This window comes from Cyphomyrmex costatus, unplaced genomic scaffold, assembly GCF_001594065.2.
Source record: "Cyphomyrmex costatus isolate MS0001 unplaced genomic scaffold, Ccosl1.0 scaffold36, whole genome shotgun sequence".
Classification (NCBI taxonomy): domain Eukaryota; kingdom Metazoa; phylum Arthropoda; class Insecta; order Hymenoptera; family Formicidae; genus Cyphomyrmex; species Cyphomyrmex costatus.
In genome coordinates, this window is record NW_017277774.1 from 4331247 (window position 1) to 4349720 (window position 18474).

The 18474-nt window shown below is 34.4% G+C and overlaps 2 protein-coding genes across 2 annotated transcripts in view; one reads left to right on the forward strand and one right to left on the reverse strand.

Moving 5' to 3' along the window:
* Naa15-16 (N-alpha-acetyltransferase 15/16) overlaps positions 1–8996 on the forward strand; it is a 39644-nt gene extending 30648 nt beyond the window's left edge. The window contains exons 9-11 of the mRNA XM_018543162.1: positions 6643–6836; positions 7153–7261; positions 7380–8996. Coding sequence (XP_018398664.1) covers positions 6643–6836; positions 7153–7261; positions 7380–7888 — 812 coding nt within the window. The 3' untranslated portion in view covers positions 7889–8996. The remainder of the gene's footprint in view (positions 1–6642; positions 6837–7152; positions 7262–7379) is intronic.
* A 2398-nt stretch (positions 8997–11394) lies between these two features.
* On the reverse strand, positions 11395–12506 carry LOC108776463 (deoxycytidylate deaminase). Its single transcript, XM_018543079.1, has 4 exons — positions 12384–12506; positions 12029–12261; positions 11577–11790; positions 11395–11502 (listed from the first exon to the last, which is right to left on the reverse strand). Exons 1-4 carry the CDS (start codon positions 12404–12406, stop codon positions 11400–11402), a joined length of 573 nt encoding a protein of 190 aa, XP_018398581.1. The 5' UTR covers positions 12407–12506; the 3' UTR covers positions 11395–11399.
* Positions 12507–18474: the final 5968 nt, after the last annotated feature.

Sequence of the window (18474 nt, forward strand, 5' to 3'; positions counted from 1 at the left end):
TAAAGAAATTGTTCCCAGCACCGCGCCTTTGTCAATTAACGCTACATCCGTCTTGAGAATAATTTAATTGCGGCACCCTTGAATATAACGGGCTTGACGCGATACCTCGTAGCGTTAGAATTTATGGTGCAATTTCTCCCGCGCGAGTTTCTTTTATTACAAATCAGAGATAACGCTATTACTTTCCACTTCGTTCCCGCGCGAATCGTTAGTGTTTCGCAAAGAATCTTTGAACGCGTCGAGAAGCGGAATGATCGGATCAAAATATTTCAACTGTCTGAAATATAAATGGACATATTATACAGAATTTACAGAATAGGAGAACAATTGTGATGAATTGTGTAACGCTTCTTCTTGATATTTCCACTTTGGAGAAACTTTTTGTTAAACATTTCTATAAATATCTTCCAGGAATTATTGAAGAAAAAATATGAAGGTCTTTAAACACTTTTAATTCTTTTTATGGCTTTCAGGAACAGATCTAACCCAGAGAACAATATGTTCTAAATGCGAATATAATATGTTCTAAAGACGTCATCAAAATGTCTTTCAGATATCATACCATAAAGATGTTCTCAAGACGTCTTACGTCTATTTTTTTGTGGACATGCATTTTGTCTGGGAACTTTTCGAGAATTTAGCAGGAAACAAACAAGTTTAGCTCTCGAGGCGAAAAATAGTACTCATTCGTTATTGCGTAATTGGTATTATAAACATGTATAACGGTAATAATCGTTGGCGATTAGACTTTATGATATAAAAGAGTTGTTCTCGTATTTATCCTACTGGCTTTGACTAAATTGTAACGACATTGGCGCATCATCCTTGCCTATTCATCAGGATGACGTAAGGGAACGTTAACGAGTTCGCGACCGGTGATTATCGGGAGAATCAAAGCGTCTCATCGAGCGGGCGTACTACTTTTCTGCTGATCTAATATAAACATATCTCTGTGTTGTAAAAGCAAACCGTTGTAACGGAGAGTTTGTATTTGCGGAGGTCGACTATTCGCCAGGGCAAGATACGGGGCTGAAACGGCGATTACGCTAATGACTCCTTTTCTTGCGATTATATACGGCTGTTGCTGGCATCATCGTCGGTTATTCTAACATTATCCAGTATGAAATATTCGTATATCCCGTAAGTAGGTTGATTATGCTCCATGTCATATGGTGTAAAAGAAATCGTGCTTCACCAATTATCATCGTATTTTACTCATTTAACGGAACTGATTGTGCTCGGCAAGGTAACAGCTGCGTAACATTTGCAGTAGCCGGCGTAATTAATCGACCGTTGATTATATTCCCCGTTACGCGCGTTTGTTATGTCGGTATCGGAAGAATGTAATCTATCCGCAATTAAAGGATAGACTTTTTGCGGGCGATCTGTGCCGCGATGTACGCCGTGCGGGAACTAGACGCGGAACTGGATTAAATCACTGCGCTAATAATCTCGATTCACGTCGTGATGTCGTGAAAACAGTTTCTTAGACGCACCTCTTGAATTTCTAGCCGCTGACTTAAAAAAAAAACCGCATTGACCAAGATTATGTAATATGAAATGTTCTCGAATTTCTTCTTACGATTCGCAATTAATCCATAATTAAGACTCCTGATCATTCATCGTACCTCTTCAGATTGATGACGTTAGAAGTTACCTATGAATAGTATACCTAAAAAATTTTCTTTTTGTTTTGAAATAGAATAAAATTTCTTTTGATACATTTTACAAATATGTTCTATCAATTACAAATGTTGTTTTATTGAAAAATACTCACATTCTATAATATAATATAGTTGTAAAAAAATTTTTAACGCATTTTTCTCGCTTCTAACGTTACAATTCAAGATTATACTACAGTGAGAAGCTTCAATTTACATTTAATTCACAATTGTATCGAGAATTAATATAAAAGCCTGACGGAAATTGATTTTGATCATTTTGACCAATATTGCTTATTTCATATATTTATACAATATTTTTTTGTATAGTCCTTTGTATCGTCTATAATTTTATCGTTTATTAGCACATTATATACCTGCAATCGTTAATTTTTTTAAGCATAATTATACAACAAAATAGGATTAACAAGATAGCAATTATGTTAGTGTAATTTCTTCGTTGAATTTCTCTTTGCCGCGTTTTAAGTGAATCATTCTAATTCAATGACATTTAAGGCACGTCGCGAAAGGAAGGCCTTCTTCGCAAGAGAGGCTGCTGCGAGGAAGAACTTACTTTGCGAAATTAAATCTCCGAGTTTCCTGCGTGCTCAATCAGTGACAGACGTTACTCGCGTGCTTTTTCTTTGACTGCGTTCTAATGACGGGGCGTTTGAAGCGTGGCATCCTTTCCCGCGTCCTCGCCGCCGCCTCCGTAATTTCTGCAACCCTTGCATAATCGCGATTATTTTACGTGGTAAATCCGACTGAACTTGTTGCATACGAAGTCATGCGTCTCTCGTGTCGAACGCGACCTCGACTCAGAAATCAATCCGCTTCTGTTAAAACATGCCAACGATTCATCTCGCCCACACGCGAGATGATAATAACTCCGTGGATCATAGATCACGGTAAACAGAAAAAATAGACGATATTCTTGCACGCGGCCCCCAGAGCTATTCGTGGCTGATCAGAATTATTCGATGCTTAGATGATGAAAAATGTATAATTCGCATGCCGCGCGAATATATCCCAGATAGATATAAATTCAGCGCGATCCATTCGTCATGGCACGACGGGATATGGGTTAAGAGTTACAACGCATTGGGAAGGTTGCATCGCGTTACATAAATCACTCTGTGGGTGTCGTAGGAAAATCATCGATGCTTGTAACGTATCATTACATATTGTGTATGAGTTTAATGTCTCTCGAGTTTTTCTCAAAGCTTGTTTCTCAAAGCAACGATTATTTTTGTTCAGTAAAGAATTAGAGCTATGTTTTGTTATTTTTAACCCTGTTATTTAAGAGGATGCTACACACTGAGAAAACTGCTCTAGTTGTATCAATAAAGAGGTACAAAATGTGTGTATTCTGTTCATATCAATCAAAATTCTGATTATTGTAATCGAATTTTTGATTATCTTGACCAGAACGTTTCATAAATTTAACTAATTTAAATAAATGTCTAGTTTGTATCTTTATACAAATTGAATCTATCAGAATTCTAATTAATGTCTGTTTCCACATCAATAATAATTTTAATCTCGATTCAACTAACTCTTTATATTTTTTTAATTCTAAGAATTAAAAAAAATGAAGAGTAAGTGTTGAATCGAGATTAGGTAAATTTATTCCTCATTGTGTGTGTGGGTTAGAACAAAAATAGCGCTAAGAATTTTAAGATTCAAGTGGTTGTAACTTTGTTGAACTAAACGAAATTTAAATTTAAGAAAGGGTTAAAACTTAAAACATTATTTTAGAACGATTCTCTACTTTCAAAAGATTGCCGTGTCTTTTGAGTTTCTATAAATTTCATAATTTTTTCACGTAAAAAAAACTGCGACCTGAACAAAATGAGAAATGTTCCTCTCATTTTTTTAGACTTATCACATACTATATATTATTCACGTGAATTGTTCCAATAATCGCGTGGGAACACATTACTCGTGGGACAGTGTGCGTTATCAAGGCGCGGTCGCGCGTTGTTCGAAGGCGACCAAGGAAACGATTTAATTTCGCGGAACGCGCCGCCCAAACCAAAGCACATTATTATGTCGCGCATAAATCAGAGGCAAGTTCGGCCACTGATTTCAAAGTGCATCGTCCTGCATCGCACTTTCTAACGTGGCTGGAATTACTGCGAAATTCGCTACGCGTAAGTTACCGAATGAGTAACATCGGAGAAACGACCAAGTGATTTGCATAAGAATGCCATGATCCTCCGAGAGCACGGGACCATTGAGTTTCACGGAAGGAAATCACGATGATTTGTAGGGGTCTACGAGAATAATTAGTTTTTTGGTGTTGTTGAAAATGATTTCTGTGTGTTTGCAAATTCGATATGGACTAACGCACGTAATCACGTGTGCGTAAAGGGATGCAATTTACATAGACTTGCACGTTGGTGCCGCCTGTTGCTCTACATTCCTGCGCGCGCTCAAGGTCCTCCTTTACTTTATCAAGGATGAAAAATCCTCGCCACTAATCCTTGCATACCGATGCCCAATTAATAGTGAAAGTTTCCGCAGTCGCCAGCATTAACTAGAACCCTTTACATAGACGTCAATTATAATGAATCACGTTTGGACGTGATGCTTTGATAATTTGCCATTTTTTTGTCGGAAATTTATGTCGCAATAATCATATTGAAATGACACAAGAGAATATTGTTGATGTAAAAAAGTAAAATAATTTCTGCTTATAATCGCTTATTTACTATAATAACGACATAACTCAGAAATTGTCATTTTTAGTTGCTTACAGAAAAAGTACGAAAATATTTATATACTAAAAATGAAACACACATATACTTTTATCTACAATCAAAAATTGCATTTTCAAAATTAATATTATAACATTTTAATGATCGAAATATTGAAATAAAGTTGTTGTAGCAAATGAGCGTGTTAATTATACAAATTGCAGACGATATGCATCGATAATTTGAAATCGTAGGCGTGCATTCGACGCCGAAATAATAACACGTAAAATAGTTCTTATATAAGAAATACAGTGGAATCGTTTTTCAAGGAATTGAGTGAATCCTCTCTAAGGTAACGCCTACACGACTTGCGAATTTACGGAGCATAGAAGCGGACACAACGGTCTACCGCGTTCTAATAACGCATTGACTGGCTCTTACATAATTGGAAAGTGCTCGTGATTTTCGCACTATAATGCCAAATTAATACGGCGGTAATTAAAAAGTTGATGCCCACTGAGCAAACTAAACCTCAGAGATTAACGCAACAATCGAAACTTTATGCCCCACTTTTTTGCGAAAATTAATGAACTGATCTTTCGAGGCAGTTGATTGATAAAAATATTAGGATATAGAACTGAAAAATGTATTTAGTACTTTAATATATATTTTTTTTATTTTACAGGTATTGTAAAATAGAAATACACTAATTTATTCAATATTAACTTATTAAAAAATTCTGAAGATTATATCATTCTGTGATGTTAAAAATATATGCGAGTATTTATAAATATTTTTTAATAAGAAAGTTTTTTATGAGTGAATTTTAAATCACATTAGAATTTTTAACGTGATACGTTAGTTATTTTTATTATATTTATTGCACGCAAAAGGATTTCACTAAGACAGTCTTCTGAAAAATGTAAGATCGATAATTTTTAGAAATCTATTTTTAATAATGTATTTCTTATTACGCGAAAATAGATTTAATTAAGTTCCAAATTTAATTATACTCCAAATTAAGATCACAATTATTAACAGCATTGCATTATATATTATTGATCGTTTTTCGATTAATAATATTATGCATATGGATTTAATTATTTAATTTTCTGAAAAAAATGTAGAAACTAAACAAATATTAAAAGAAATTATAAGTACGTTAAGTAACTGCTTGCTAGATTTTGTCTAGAAATGCTATCATAACAAGTTTATTATGACAGTGTTTCGAAACAATAAAGATCTTAATTAATATAATGCTTTTTTATTGCGAGATTTTGATGGAATTGCATATTTAAAGATTCGTATAAAAAATAGTTATATTAAACAAGACAAAATATAGTAAATAATATCTATACGAAACAACATTTTAGAATAATTTTTATGCCGTTGGGGTGTAAAAAGGCCTCAAGTGACTATTCCATGTGTAAGAGGATTTATCGAATTAATAAAAATGTAGTTTGGATGCTGCATTATATTTCGGACTTTTCTTGATGTATTCTGTCATCACGTTGCCGCCTACTTACGATTACTAACAAGACGTGTGTATGATTTCTTGCGATTATTTCTACAGTTAATCTGCATTTTCGCAGAACGCTCTAGATATTTACGGTTTTTGGCGAGCATTCACGTGGCTCGGCGCAGGGCTCCTTTCTACTTCTGCCACCGTCCCACGATACCCGCCGGGTGTGCACGTGACTAACGAGCACGCGAGGCACGTGCACGCATGCCAGACCTACTAAACAACTGTCAGTAGGTCTGGCCACGAATGAAGGCGAGGAAAAGTAGGAAAAATACTGCAAAACCGGCCGGACTGTATGTTTTATCCACCGTGTCGCAGAATATCGTGCAACCTTGGCAAGTACGTCAGTAAGAGCAGCGAAAAGATTATAGTGATATTTGTGGAAGTCGCAGCGGAAATTATGTCGAAACTGGTCTCAATTGCTTTATGGAAACGAGGGAAAAACTTGCATAGCAATAAAAAAAAAATTCAAAAGACTACGGCTTACCGTATTATGTGCGATACTATTGAGTAACCGCTTATTGAATCATAAAGTCTATATCATTGTTTATGAACTATTTTTGTTTAAATAGCAAATTTTTAAATAGTAACAAACATGACTGCAAATCAGACTCATTTTACATCATATTTGCTAAATGAGTAAAACGATTTTTCTGTGCGCTTTTTTCGAACTTCTTTCGATTGCAAGATTGCTACATACATGTATGTACATATTATTTTTATATGCATTAAAGATTCTTATTTTTGCTGTATGTTACAGAAAACTTGGCACCATCCGAATTGAAGAAACTAAGAAATAAACAGAGGAAACAGCGCAGAAAGGCCGAACTCGAACGACAGCAAGCCGCGCAAGCTCAAGAGAAAAGAGAACAACATAATAAATCTCGGCAGCAGAATGACTCTGATCTTGAGCAACCCACACTAGACGAATTAATTCCGGAAAAACTGGAAAGGGTTAGTTTAAACAGTGAGATAATAGAAGAATGTTGTCTAAAATGAATTTTCTTTTTTTATTTAAAGTGCTGGCGTTGAGATATTTTTCATGCTAAATTAAAAGACATTAAAGAGTACACCAGCCACAAAATTAAAAAAATTCTTCCTCTGATCTTGGTGATGCCATCCAAAGTAAAATTGATAAGATCAGTAAAGATTTTTTAAATCCTGTAATTGTTTTTTTTATAAAAGTTATATTTTTCGAGATATTCTAAGGTCTCGACTTTTTAATTATCTTGTATAATTTTTTTTAACAGTAATTAAATATATTTTTCAGGTTGAAGATCCACTAGAACAAGCGATAAAGTTTTTACAGCCCTTGCAGGAATTAGCGTCAAATCGGATAGAGACGCATCTCATGGCTTTTGAGATATATATTCGAAAAGGTACTAATAAAGTATATAGCCCGTAAATATAAATCAAGTTACAATTAATGAAAATTATTTTGTGGAATTAACTAACAATAAATTGGCACGAGATAATAAATATCTGTTTCTCTTACAGGTCGCACTCTTCTTATGTTACGCTCGATAAAACGCGCTCATAGGTTAGACATGAATAATCCAGACCTGCATACGTGTTTGGTACGTTTTCTGTTACACACCAGTAAATCGCCGTTGGAAGGAGCGGTAGGCGAAGTAGTGAAGCGTCAGACCGCCGGAATCTTCTCCAGTACGAAAGCAGCCCAACTAAACTCCGAGTACTTGAAAAAGAACAGAAATTCGCTGCCGCATCTGCTGCAAGGCGCAAGGATGTTGTACGTCCTGGACCCGTCCGCGCAGACGAAAGCGCTATCTCTTGTGACAGGCATGGAGGAACTCGAAGGCGTGACGTTACAGAACTGCACGAAGGTACTTGATGCATTGCGCAACGGTGATTTCGGACACTGTGACGACACGATAGCCGATTATATGACAAAATGCCACCTGCAGTTCCCATTCGCTACCGCGTTTCGGCCGCCCGAGCCGAAAGCTAACAATCATCAAGAGAAAGAGAATTCAATCAAAAACTGATCCAGGCACGCGCTATTGCAGCGTCACTGAATCTATTATCGTAATTAGACAAGTCAATGGAGAGCCGGGGTACGAAAGCGTCCTTCTGATCTAGAGGACGTTAAAAATTACGTCTTAGGTGCCGTGGTAAAGAAACGAAACGAAATTGGCAAGATAATTAATCGAATAAAGCATGTGTTATATACGAACTGTTCTTCGAGAATATTTCACGTAGTGCGAACAGTGATGGGACAATGCTGGATAAAAACAATCCTAATAAATTATAATGCAACGAGGTGCGGACCGCCTACAGCTTCTGGAACGCGATCCAGGAATTTTACAGGAAGGAAAATAATGAGAAAAAAGAGAGAGGACGACTTAGCTAAATATTAGTTAACAATCGAGATCGATTAATTTGACACGCGTTCTGCTTATCGTGAGCGGCGACGCTAAACAGGAGAGGTGGGATGAGGATTGGGGATGGGAGGGGGAATAATCGACGAAAGTGCGGACTGTTTTGTAGTACGGGACGTGCAGTGTGTAAAATAACACGTGCGAGAGACTAACACATTGGTACAAAAAGACAAGACTTGTATACATACATACGCGCGCTCTAAAGCGAATATTTCTACTCGACTTAAGGTGTACAATTTCCAGCGATGCCTACATGATACTCTACTATGTAGAGGCCGCAAAACGCTAGATGATCATCGAAGCACCAAGTACTGTACCGTGCATGTCCGTCGTCGTATTTTGGATGGACTCCGTTCCCACATCGTGTATTAACTTCTGGTTCGCCTCACCCGTGAACTGTTGATTTCAATGAACAAAATGATTCTAATACTTTTCTTTCTAGACACATTTTATTTCTGCGTTTTTGCCAAGGGTAATGATCTACGTTTGGATTGGAGCCCTGATATTCCATCGAGAAGTCAATAAGGAAGTAGTGTCCGTTTGCGAAAGTCTCTGTGAAAGTTACTATAGGAACGATAAACTGCGTTTTGTATACGCAAACTACCAAAGTATATCATAAATCGAAAGGCCGTTAGTGTGTTAATAGCGAATATCATCGTACGTATGTACATCGACGGATTGCGAAAATTTTAATAAATACAAGGTTTTAAAAGCCTACCGGTACAAGTTGAAGGATGTTATAATTACCTCGTTTGAGTTCTGAAAATAATGCTGCATATTGATAAGTTTTCAGTTTTTCCGTAAAAAAAAAACAATTTTTCGATACGAGAAATGACGTAGATACTACCGAGTTTATTAAATAATATTTGTACATATTTCAGGTACTATATCAATAAGTGTATAATGTCTTACGATTTTTTTTTCGAATGAGCGACAAGTGAATTCGCCGCCGATATTGTCTGAATGTTTATCACTTATTCAAACACGTCATAACAGTAATCATAAACATATAATAGATATCTACGGTTTTGATTGTATTAGTTATAATATATATTTACCTCCTCAATCATCCGCGTAAAATATATTATTACAAAATGAATGGTGAGTCGATGGAATAATTTAACAAAGTAAGATCGGTTGTCCTCTTAAATTATTTTTTATTATTCCTTCTGTAAATGCATGCAAATGCTTTCTTAAAATTATAGAATTGAAATCAAAAGAAATTTAATATAATCGCCTTTGTTGATTGCGATGAAATTACTCTAGAGCTAATAGAAAAGGAACCGACAAATATTTAGGTTGACTTTGAAAACATTACAAGCTATTTACATTATTGTGTATATTTCTATTTAATTTATTAAAAGCAATTCAACTTCATGACCGTGCATCTACTGAATAATCTAATATTGTTGAATTTTTTTACTTTTCATTTGAATATCTTCTCTAGAAAAGTATGAATGAACTCTGTACGTAATTTTCATGTGTTCATGAGAAAGTTCACATATTAATTGCTCCAATCTTTACCGGAGGTTATTACCTCGATGTAAAAATTTTTATCACGCACATATATAGACAGACATCAAAAAGATAGAAAATAAATAATGCTAATTGCGAGTTGCATTCAAATTTGTCGAGAGCTAAATCTAGATTCGCCTTTCAATCCCCAACACGATATTGCACGACAAACTAGCTTGGGTTTTTCTCCAAACCATATCTTCTTCCATTTCTGAATATAATTGGAATTCATCACACAGAATTAATCTTTTGTAATTGAATCATTTTATGTACAAAAATATGATTTGATGAACATTACTATAACGTATAATCAAATAGAATCTTCGATATTTTATATTAATTCACAATAATCATAATTAATATATAAAAATGTTCAGATTTTTATCAATATTTTGCTTTATAAAGGCGATATATAATTATAATGATTAATGAATAGTTGTAACAATTCACTTGTTCACTCTGGTGTGTACCAAACATGTAGCGAGAGTGAAAGAGTATTCATGTGAATTGTAATGACAATATTCTGTTTCAATAAGTGACATTCGAAATATTATTTATTAATTTATATCATTTCACGGTGCATAGTGTTCTGTGTTATATCTCAATTTCCTCTACACATATAAAAAAACTTCTATGTGATGAATTCAAATTCTACAATGTATAATCATGCTCATTGTCTCTAACGTTCCTCATATTATATTCATAACTGAGGAAATAAGTGAAATAGCATTTTAATTGAACGAATTCGAATATGTATAGTATGTACATAAAACGTATTAACACACGCGCATATACATATATGTATCAAACGTCTTTATTGTTTAATCGTTTCCTTTTATTATTATATTACAATCATCATGGAAACATTATATCATGTAAAACTGGTCTATCTTTACTCCGCTTAATTCGAAGAGAAAATAAACATTGTTACATATTTCTATTATGCTATAAGAACATTGTGTCACTGTTTACATTTGTACAGCTGATAACACGCATAAACAGAGAGTTGTGTCATACTTAAATCTATCATAGTCTTACTGCAATTGTTTTGCTTTCTGTACATTGTTTTATTTATTTTTTTCACATCACTTGGTTAATCAATATTAGAAAAAAATGGGATTGTCACATGAAGATTGAGGAAAGAAGCAGGTTTGCTTTGCCTGCATTTGTACCTACTCTTAATTAATACTTTTATATGTAAATATTAGTGTCTCTGAACTTCCAAAAAACAAAAAACCAAAATCAATATCCAGCAATACAATCATAAGTTGTATTTTCACGTGTTATCTGATGGTTAATATTATTTGAAAAGGATTCATTCTATGAAATGTCAAGTGAAAAAATAAATAAATGAATAGAAACACATGAAAAGAAACAATAATTTTTTTATTGCTACCACATAATAATAGAAAAACGAAAAATACCTCTCAATTTTATTTTTACTAACTTATTATTTTAGGGTAAATCCACATTTTTATACTTAATTTTTTAAGATATTTATTCTTTAGAAAAATAATAAATAAGATACACATTCATTATCAAATTAAATTTATTCATATAAGATACAAGATAATAGTAATCAACAACGATTGGTTCTCATTTTTTAATCTTCTTGTTTTGTCGGAGTTTCCGGTAATTGATTCATCTCAGTCCAGTTAATATCGCTGAAATTAATTTCTATTTTTTTGTTCTTTGGGATGTACTGCCTAAAACGAAATTTTAAAAAATATAAAATCTGCTATCGCAGTAATAAATTGCAGCAATTTCAAAGAATAAGCACCTATACATTACACCCGCAGCATCAAACATTCTTTTCGCGGCTATTGTCTCGACTTTATGAGCATATTTGTCGGACATGTAAATTACGATTTTTATGCCGGACTGTATTATTACTTTCGCGCACTGGTTGCACGGAAATAAACCAACGTATATTGTGCAGTCTTTAACGTTGCTCGAATTTTTATTTAAAACCGCATTAACTTCCGCATGACACACTGCAACCCAACGTCAACAGATTAATTAGAATAATTAGCGCTTTTAATAACAAAATAATTCCAAACAACACAGAATTTAAAATTGACATATAAGACGTCTTAAAAACATTTTAAAGATATTTGTGCGATAACCATCTAAAAATGTCGTATATTCCGATTTTAGATTTTGTGTTGTGTCTGGAAATTCAATGTTTTATACATATTTTGTAAAAAAAAATATTTATTATATGTATTGTACCATAAAGATACTTTGCATCTAAACTAGTGTGGGGACCCCTTTTCCAAGGAAACTCGTCATCACTGCATCCCGTGGGCATCCCATTATACCCGATACCGACGATTCTCTTGTCACTATTAACGATACATGCACCGACCTGGGTGCAAGGATCTTTGCTCCGTTTAGCAGAAAGAAACGCAATGGCCATGAAATATTCGTCCCAATCAATGTAGGTCGTTCTTTTAGAACTGTCTCTATATTATAAAATCAATAATAATCGAATTTTAAACACATACCTACATCTAAATATATTTATTCCTATATTGTATACTTATTACAGGAATAAATATATTTTTGTATTGAAATAAAAATATACCGTTCGCATAATATTTCAGCCATTGTCAAGTCTTTATTTAAATTTCTCACAAGAGCACACACAGATCAGAGGGGTATTTAAATATTTTTATATTATTAAATAACGTTAAGCAGATATAACGGGCTTTTGAAAGAACCTAACCTATACGTATAGAGAACAGAATGTGGTCAATTTTCATCTAAACTAAAGAATCGCGCGTGAGACTAGAGATTCCAAAAGATTGAGCACGTTCGAGTCGGCAAAGCAGCTAGCCTGTCCTCGCTGAGTAAACGCTGCGTGGATAAGCATACCATTAAAATAATTATCTATAATGCAAGTTTATATTATATGCTTTCGAAATAATACAAACTATATATAAACTACAATTTTTGTCGCAGCAGTAATTATAAAAATTACTGTTATTTACTGGGAAAAGTATAAATGACATGTTCGATCCATTAACGATGTACGCATTTCCATCTTCTGATAATATATATATTTTATGTTTTCGCGCGCGCGCGCGAAGATATGTCCATTATGTAAAAATGGAAAATATAAATGAAATGTTAAGTATTATTAAATTCACAATATAAATTAATCAGAGGATATCTATGTTAACGTTTATCTAAGAAATGCGAACGTAATCTGAAATAAATTATTAAATCACTAAATAAAAAACAAATTTACTAAATCAAAGAGAAACTTAAAAGAGGACATGAAGGCCTTTTACACTCGTAAGTTCTGTAACCGTAAAATGCCTTGCATACTACCGCTCTCTGAAGAAGTAAATATCAACTACACAGCAATATTCACATTTTTATAGCGCTCCTGATGAAAACAAATCACTGAAATCGTTAAAATCTTCAGTAATTTGATAGATTTTAGTTATTTCAGCGATTTCAGGTTACAGGTAAAAAACCTTCATGTTCTCTCTCTCAGCCAATATAAGTTAGCACAATATATAGGATAAGGCAGCTAGCAACATCGTTCATATCAACAACCAAGTTAGCTACTTTGTTGATGTAAAAACATTATTATCGATAATCAGTAATATCGCGCTTCTAATTTATCTACTAAATTCATTTTATATAAGATCAATATTTTAACTTTATCCTTTCGGAGATCTTCCTATTTTTAATTACATCATCAATAAAATGTGATCAAAGATAGATTATCTTACAAAAATTTAAGTAACAAAATTTGGACGGTCGTATACACAATTATAATTACCTTTTTAATAATATTATTGAATTCATGAAAATCAATATAACAGAAAAATGTAAGAAACAAAGAAATTGCATTACTTGTACAGAATTCCAGGATCTTATTGTATTTCTAAGAATTATGATGAAAATTTGGAAATATAGATCTTGGACACCAAGTTACGATCTAAAACTCCGAAAACTGACAAAGTATCAGGAAAATATAATAATAATGAATAGAAGGCTGTATTCTTTAAAGTAAGAAGAATTTTTCAAAAATTAGAAGAAATGTGATTTTGAGAATTCCTAGAATTTATGTTTTATAATTTTGCAAAATCCCTTGACTTTTTCTTGATTTCCCTGATCGTTTTCAATTTTTCTGACAATGCTCTGATTTCCTGATTTTCAGTTCTGCGACAACTTGATTTTAAACGTCACGCAAACTTGATTATACTCGTGTCGTCGTAGAAACAGTTCGATACTTGTACAAGGATGGACTTTTGTGTATAAATTAAAATAATTCAGTTTATTGAGTTTCTGGGGACAAGATATCAACAATAGAAGCATGGCACAATCGATAAAAGCTGTAATAATCTGTGCATGGCAGAGCTTAGGACCGAGTCTTCAGACACGCCACCCGGCAGTTCCTGGCACCAGTTCATCTTAGCTAAATTTTTCAACTTGAATTTCACTTCTTTTCCATGAATTCCAGCGTTTTTTAGAAACTAAAGTATGACAGTAGAATATCGACCACAAATTAAATAACATGTAATAATATTCGATATCTTAAATTATAACGTGTATTTCAATAATGAATTTCGAGAGGTTATAGTTTTTACCTCGGCGATGCAAAATTTAGAAGTATATTTATTTAGAAATATATTTTCAAATTTTTTCTAATATTTGAAAATTCGTTACTACGTCATATTTTTCAGCACAAGAAAGATATCTCGATCATCGGTTTAATTCCTTTTTTTGTGGGCTATGTTCCAATTATACCGTTGTTTGATTGTTGAAATGCTATGACATTATGGATTTCCGTATGCACGCATTTTATCATACCGCTATTTCATATCCAGAGTCCGTGCAGTTTCAGGATATACATATGCGTGTTATTATTTATGATTACAGAGAAAACGTTTCGTTAGCGGAAGAAGGCGCGTCTTGCTGCATAATGCGGTAATTCCGTACCAAGCGTATCTCACATTCGCTCCGCGATAGGTTCTTTATTTTTTTTTTTTATTGCACAGCCTGCTTGTACGCTAAAGAGTATTTTTTTTATATCTCAATCTCATTTCGGTTATCACTATGAGTGCACATTCGTCGCTTCTTCCTCAGTCTGACATATATTACAATGAATAGTGTGCGCAATGTTTCATATACGTATGTACTTTTACCTTCACAAAGGCATGTATTCGCGAGCAAAAATACGCGTAGGCAACAGGCATTGTGACTGACAGATCTACTTCCGGTTCCGCGAGCGGAGCGACTACTGCGCCGTGACAATCTCTCAGAAGACAATTGAAAACTGAAAACTCTTCTTTCACGTCACGGGAAAGAAAAAGGTGAAATATAATTATACTTATTGCTGTCTCCGAATGATTACGCTATGTCTACGGAAGGAAGAGATGCTGTCGCGCGATAGTGGAGAAATTCAATGTTACACATCATGTTTGATGGATGAATCGCATTTTCAAAGAAGGAAGTCCTGTGCGCTAAACTTCTCGTCTAGCCTAGTCTAACCTGTTCAATTCGAGGTACTTCTTACGTTAGAAAAATATACAAATTTTAATATTACACACACTAAATATTGATTCTTTCAGTAATTACGTAATTATTTAACTTTAATTTTACTAATATTTTTGAAAACTATCTAGTCAAACTAAAATGCTATAACATAATATCAATATAATTTTGCACTTAACAATATATCTAAATATTATAAATTAAAATATCACAGTGTTAGATAACAAGTTGAGTATAACGTGAAATAACAAATAACATATTGTTATGTTTCAATGTCTTGAGTAGAAATATTCAATGTAAATATTGTAAAATATTTACAATCATTAGAAATTTATTACTATTGGCACATATATTAAGGAGACATATATCAGATCTTTCACTCGCATGACATTTTAGATTGTGTCTCTACGTATAGCTCATAAAAGAATATGTGTAGGCGCGGCATTGTGAGCACGTTTTATGAGCTGCGTCTAATATTGGCAGGAAAAGGAACCAATAAACGGATCGTCAGTAATAGAGCTAGCATACAATCAGCAGTCGATGACTATCGATTTAAGATTACGTTCCGACCAATCGTGAGAGAATTTTGCAATCAAATTGCCCTATTTGCGTATGAAATTCGGTATCCAGTTGCTATCAATCTGATTGCATCAATAGTTTCTCCTTTATAGACGCAGCTTCTTTTTACGACGAGAAAGATTATTTTTTTGGAAAGAAAGTATCAGGCAAATATTCTCTGAGCGTGCATGAAAAATGTCTGGTTGAAAATGAACGAGCCAATAAGATTTAATTCTGATCACATCAATCGGTCATCGTAATTGGACATTTTTATTTCAACTAAAATTATGATAGATTTAATCAAAAGATTCTAATTCGTTCGTTTTCAACTAAAAATTTTTCTCAGTATGTATAATCTCACAATTAGATTGCTGAGATTTTACTATTTCATTGTTCCACAACGCGCGGTGTAAGACTCTTTTCGCTAATTAACGTTCCTAACGACATAAATGCGGCCACTCGTGCCGTGCTCCTCGGGGAGTCGATACAGCCGGTTGATTCTACTTGTCACGTAATGCACTGGCATTTAATCGAGGCCGCCGTTACCCGCCGCTCGGGAAATCGACGCTTTCTGCACGAACATTTTTCTTCCGTCAGAAAAGGGTCCGATTCGAGGCGCGGAGGCGAAATCCCTTCCAGTGATTTCCTTCTAATTGGGAAAGAGAAACCGTTTTCCAATACGAAGTGAAAATACATATTTCCTTTAATATTTCAGACAGATTGTCTCTCTTCTATAAAATCGTACGTATAGATTTCCTTCTCAACCTTTATGCAACGTAATAATGCAGCATTTTTATCGTATTTTAAAGAGGAGAAATTTCATTTCACGCGGTTGGTTCCTCCTGCATAATTTCATTGAATCGACCCATTTAAAAATAGAGCCGTCGGTGCTTTCTCGCGCACGACGACGGGTTGTCCGTTACATAAAGGACCACGGTGAGACCATTTATTTGCTCTTCTCTCGACGTGGCGCATACAAACCGCAACCCTTCGCACCGACGCCGGTCGTTCTTTTTTTTTTTCCACTTATTCCGGCGAATATGTATCCTGTTCTATTCAGAGCTCCGAAACTCTCGCGCGCGGTCCAGAGAGGAACGCAAGGGTATTCGCGGTCGGCGCGGAGGATGTCGAGTATTGATTAAGGGGGTTTGTGCCGGGAGGAATCTCTCTCTCTCTCCTCACGGGTAGGTCGTCTGGCGTCGTTTCTCGCCGTGAATGCACGGGGATGAATGGGGCACGGTGGGGAACGCACGCACAAGGGTGCGTCTGCGCTCTGGGCGTCGTACGCAGTGCTCCGGTGCGCTTCACCCGAACCGGGTATCCCACGATCCACGTTCGCTGGGACGGTGTGGCGTGCACGTGGTTGTCTGTCGGCGAGGACAGCGCCGGACAGAAGGGAGGGAAGCGAGATCAAACTAACAAGGGAGACTCAGCAAATCTCGGAGGAATCGCGATGACGATTGACGCATCGTTATTCACGGGCCACGAGTGTTGAGAGGAATTCACTGTAGTGTAAGTAATCGCACGTTTTGCCTCTTTCTCAGTGGAGCTGGATTTCGGGAGATGATTACGATAGCTCGAAAATTGATTCTGCGTTATGTCGATTTTATTCTTGCGCTTTATTTTTAATTTTTATTTTATAGCAAAGTGTGCTATAAAATATATAAACATTGTTATAATTATTATTAATGTTGGAAATTATTATTATCAAGATTCGCTTTGACCGAATATGACTTTCTTTATACAGAAAAATCTATTTTACTGAAGTATCTAAAAATTTGAGCTAGATATATATTGCAATATATATATACAGTCAAATTTTTAGCAAAACTGTTCTCTTTCCATGTACTATTGTTATTCTTGAAGAAGATATAAAACTGTTGTAACATTGATTAAGTCTTAAAATAGCAAAGCCTATTTTGTATTCAGTTAGTTATGGCTGAACTGAAGCTTAGCTAAATTTTTACTTAACTTTTGTCTATATAAGAATTTCATGACTACGAGTGGAATTATTAATATAAAAATTTATCGGTATTTCATAATATTATAAGTCGAGCATAGACTCGAGGAATCGATTTATGGGGTAGATTAGAGACCCTATAACAGAGTTTGACTATATACGAGCGATTTTATCAAAATTCTACGAAAAAGGAAGATATACATATGTATATAATTTTTCCCTATACATCTTACTCTAATTTGTACTCGTTTTATAACCTTAAAGTTATAGAGTGTAACGATATAAATTAGAGTGAGTAGTATATATGTATATAGAAAAAAATTATATATTAAATTAAAGCTTATTATCATACTTTCCACAAGACACAATTTTTAGGAAATTTTCACCAATGTAAAAATGACTTTCCTAATCTCGGAACGTAAATCTGATTAAAAATACCTGATTAATCACGAAAATGAAACTTCGAGAAACGTGGATATTTATTTTGAAATAGTTATCTTTGATACATTCGGAAGATCTAGAGGTTTTTATCCAAAAAACTTTAGCAGAAAATCTTGAAGCATATCTCGATGACAATATAATTAATGATATAATGGTGATTGGATGTCATACTTAAGTAAATGCATTTTAATGAATGTAACATATG

Excerpts from the sequence above, each read along its gene's own strand:
- LOC108776463 (XM_018543079.1), bottom strand. The coding sequence starts at position 12,406 with ATGGCTGAAATATTATGCGAACG. Across the intron at positions 11,791-12,028 it reads AGATGCAAAGTATCTTTATG|TGTGTCATGCGGAAGTTAAT; the intron begins GTACAATACATA and ends GTTGGGTTGCAG. Across the intron at positions 11,503-11,576 it reads GCTGCGGGTGTAATGTATAG|GCAGTACATCCCAAAGAACA; the intron begins GTGCTTATTCTT and ends ATTTCGTTTTAG.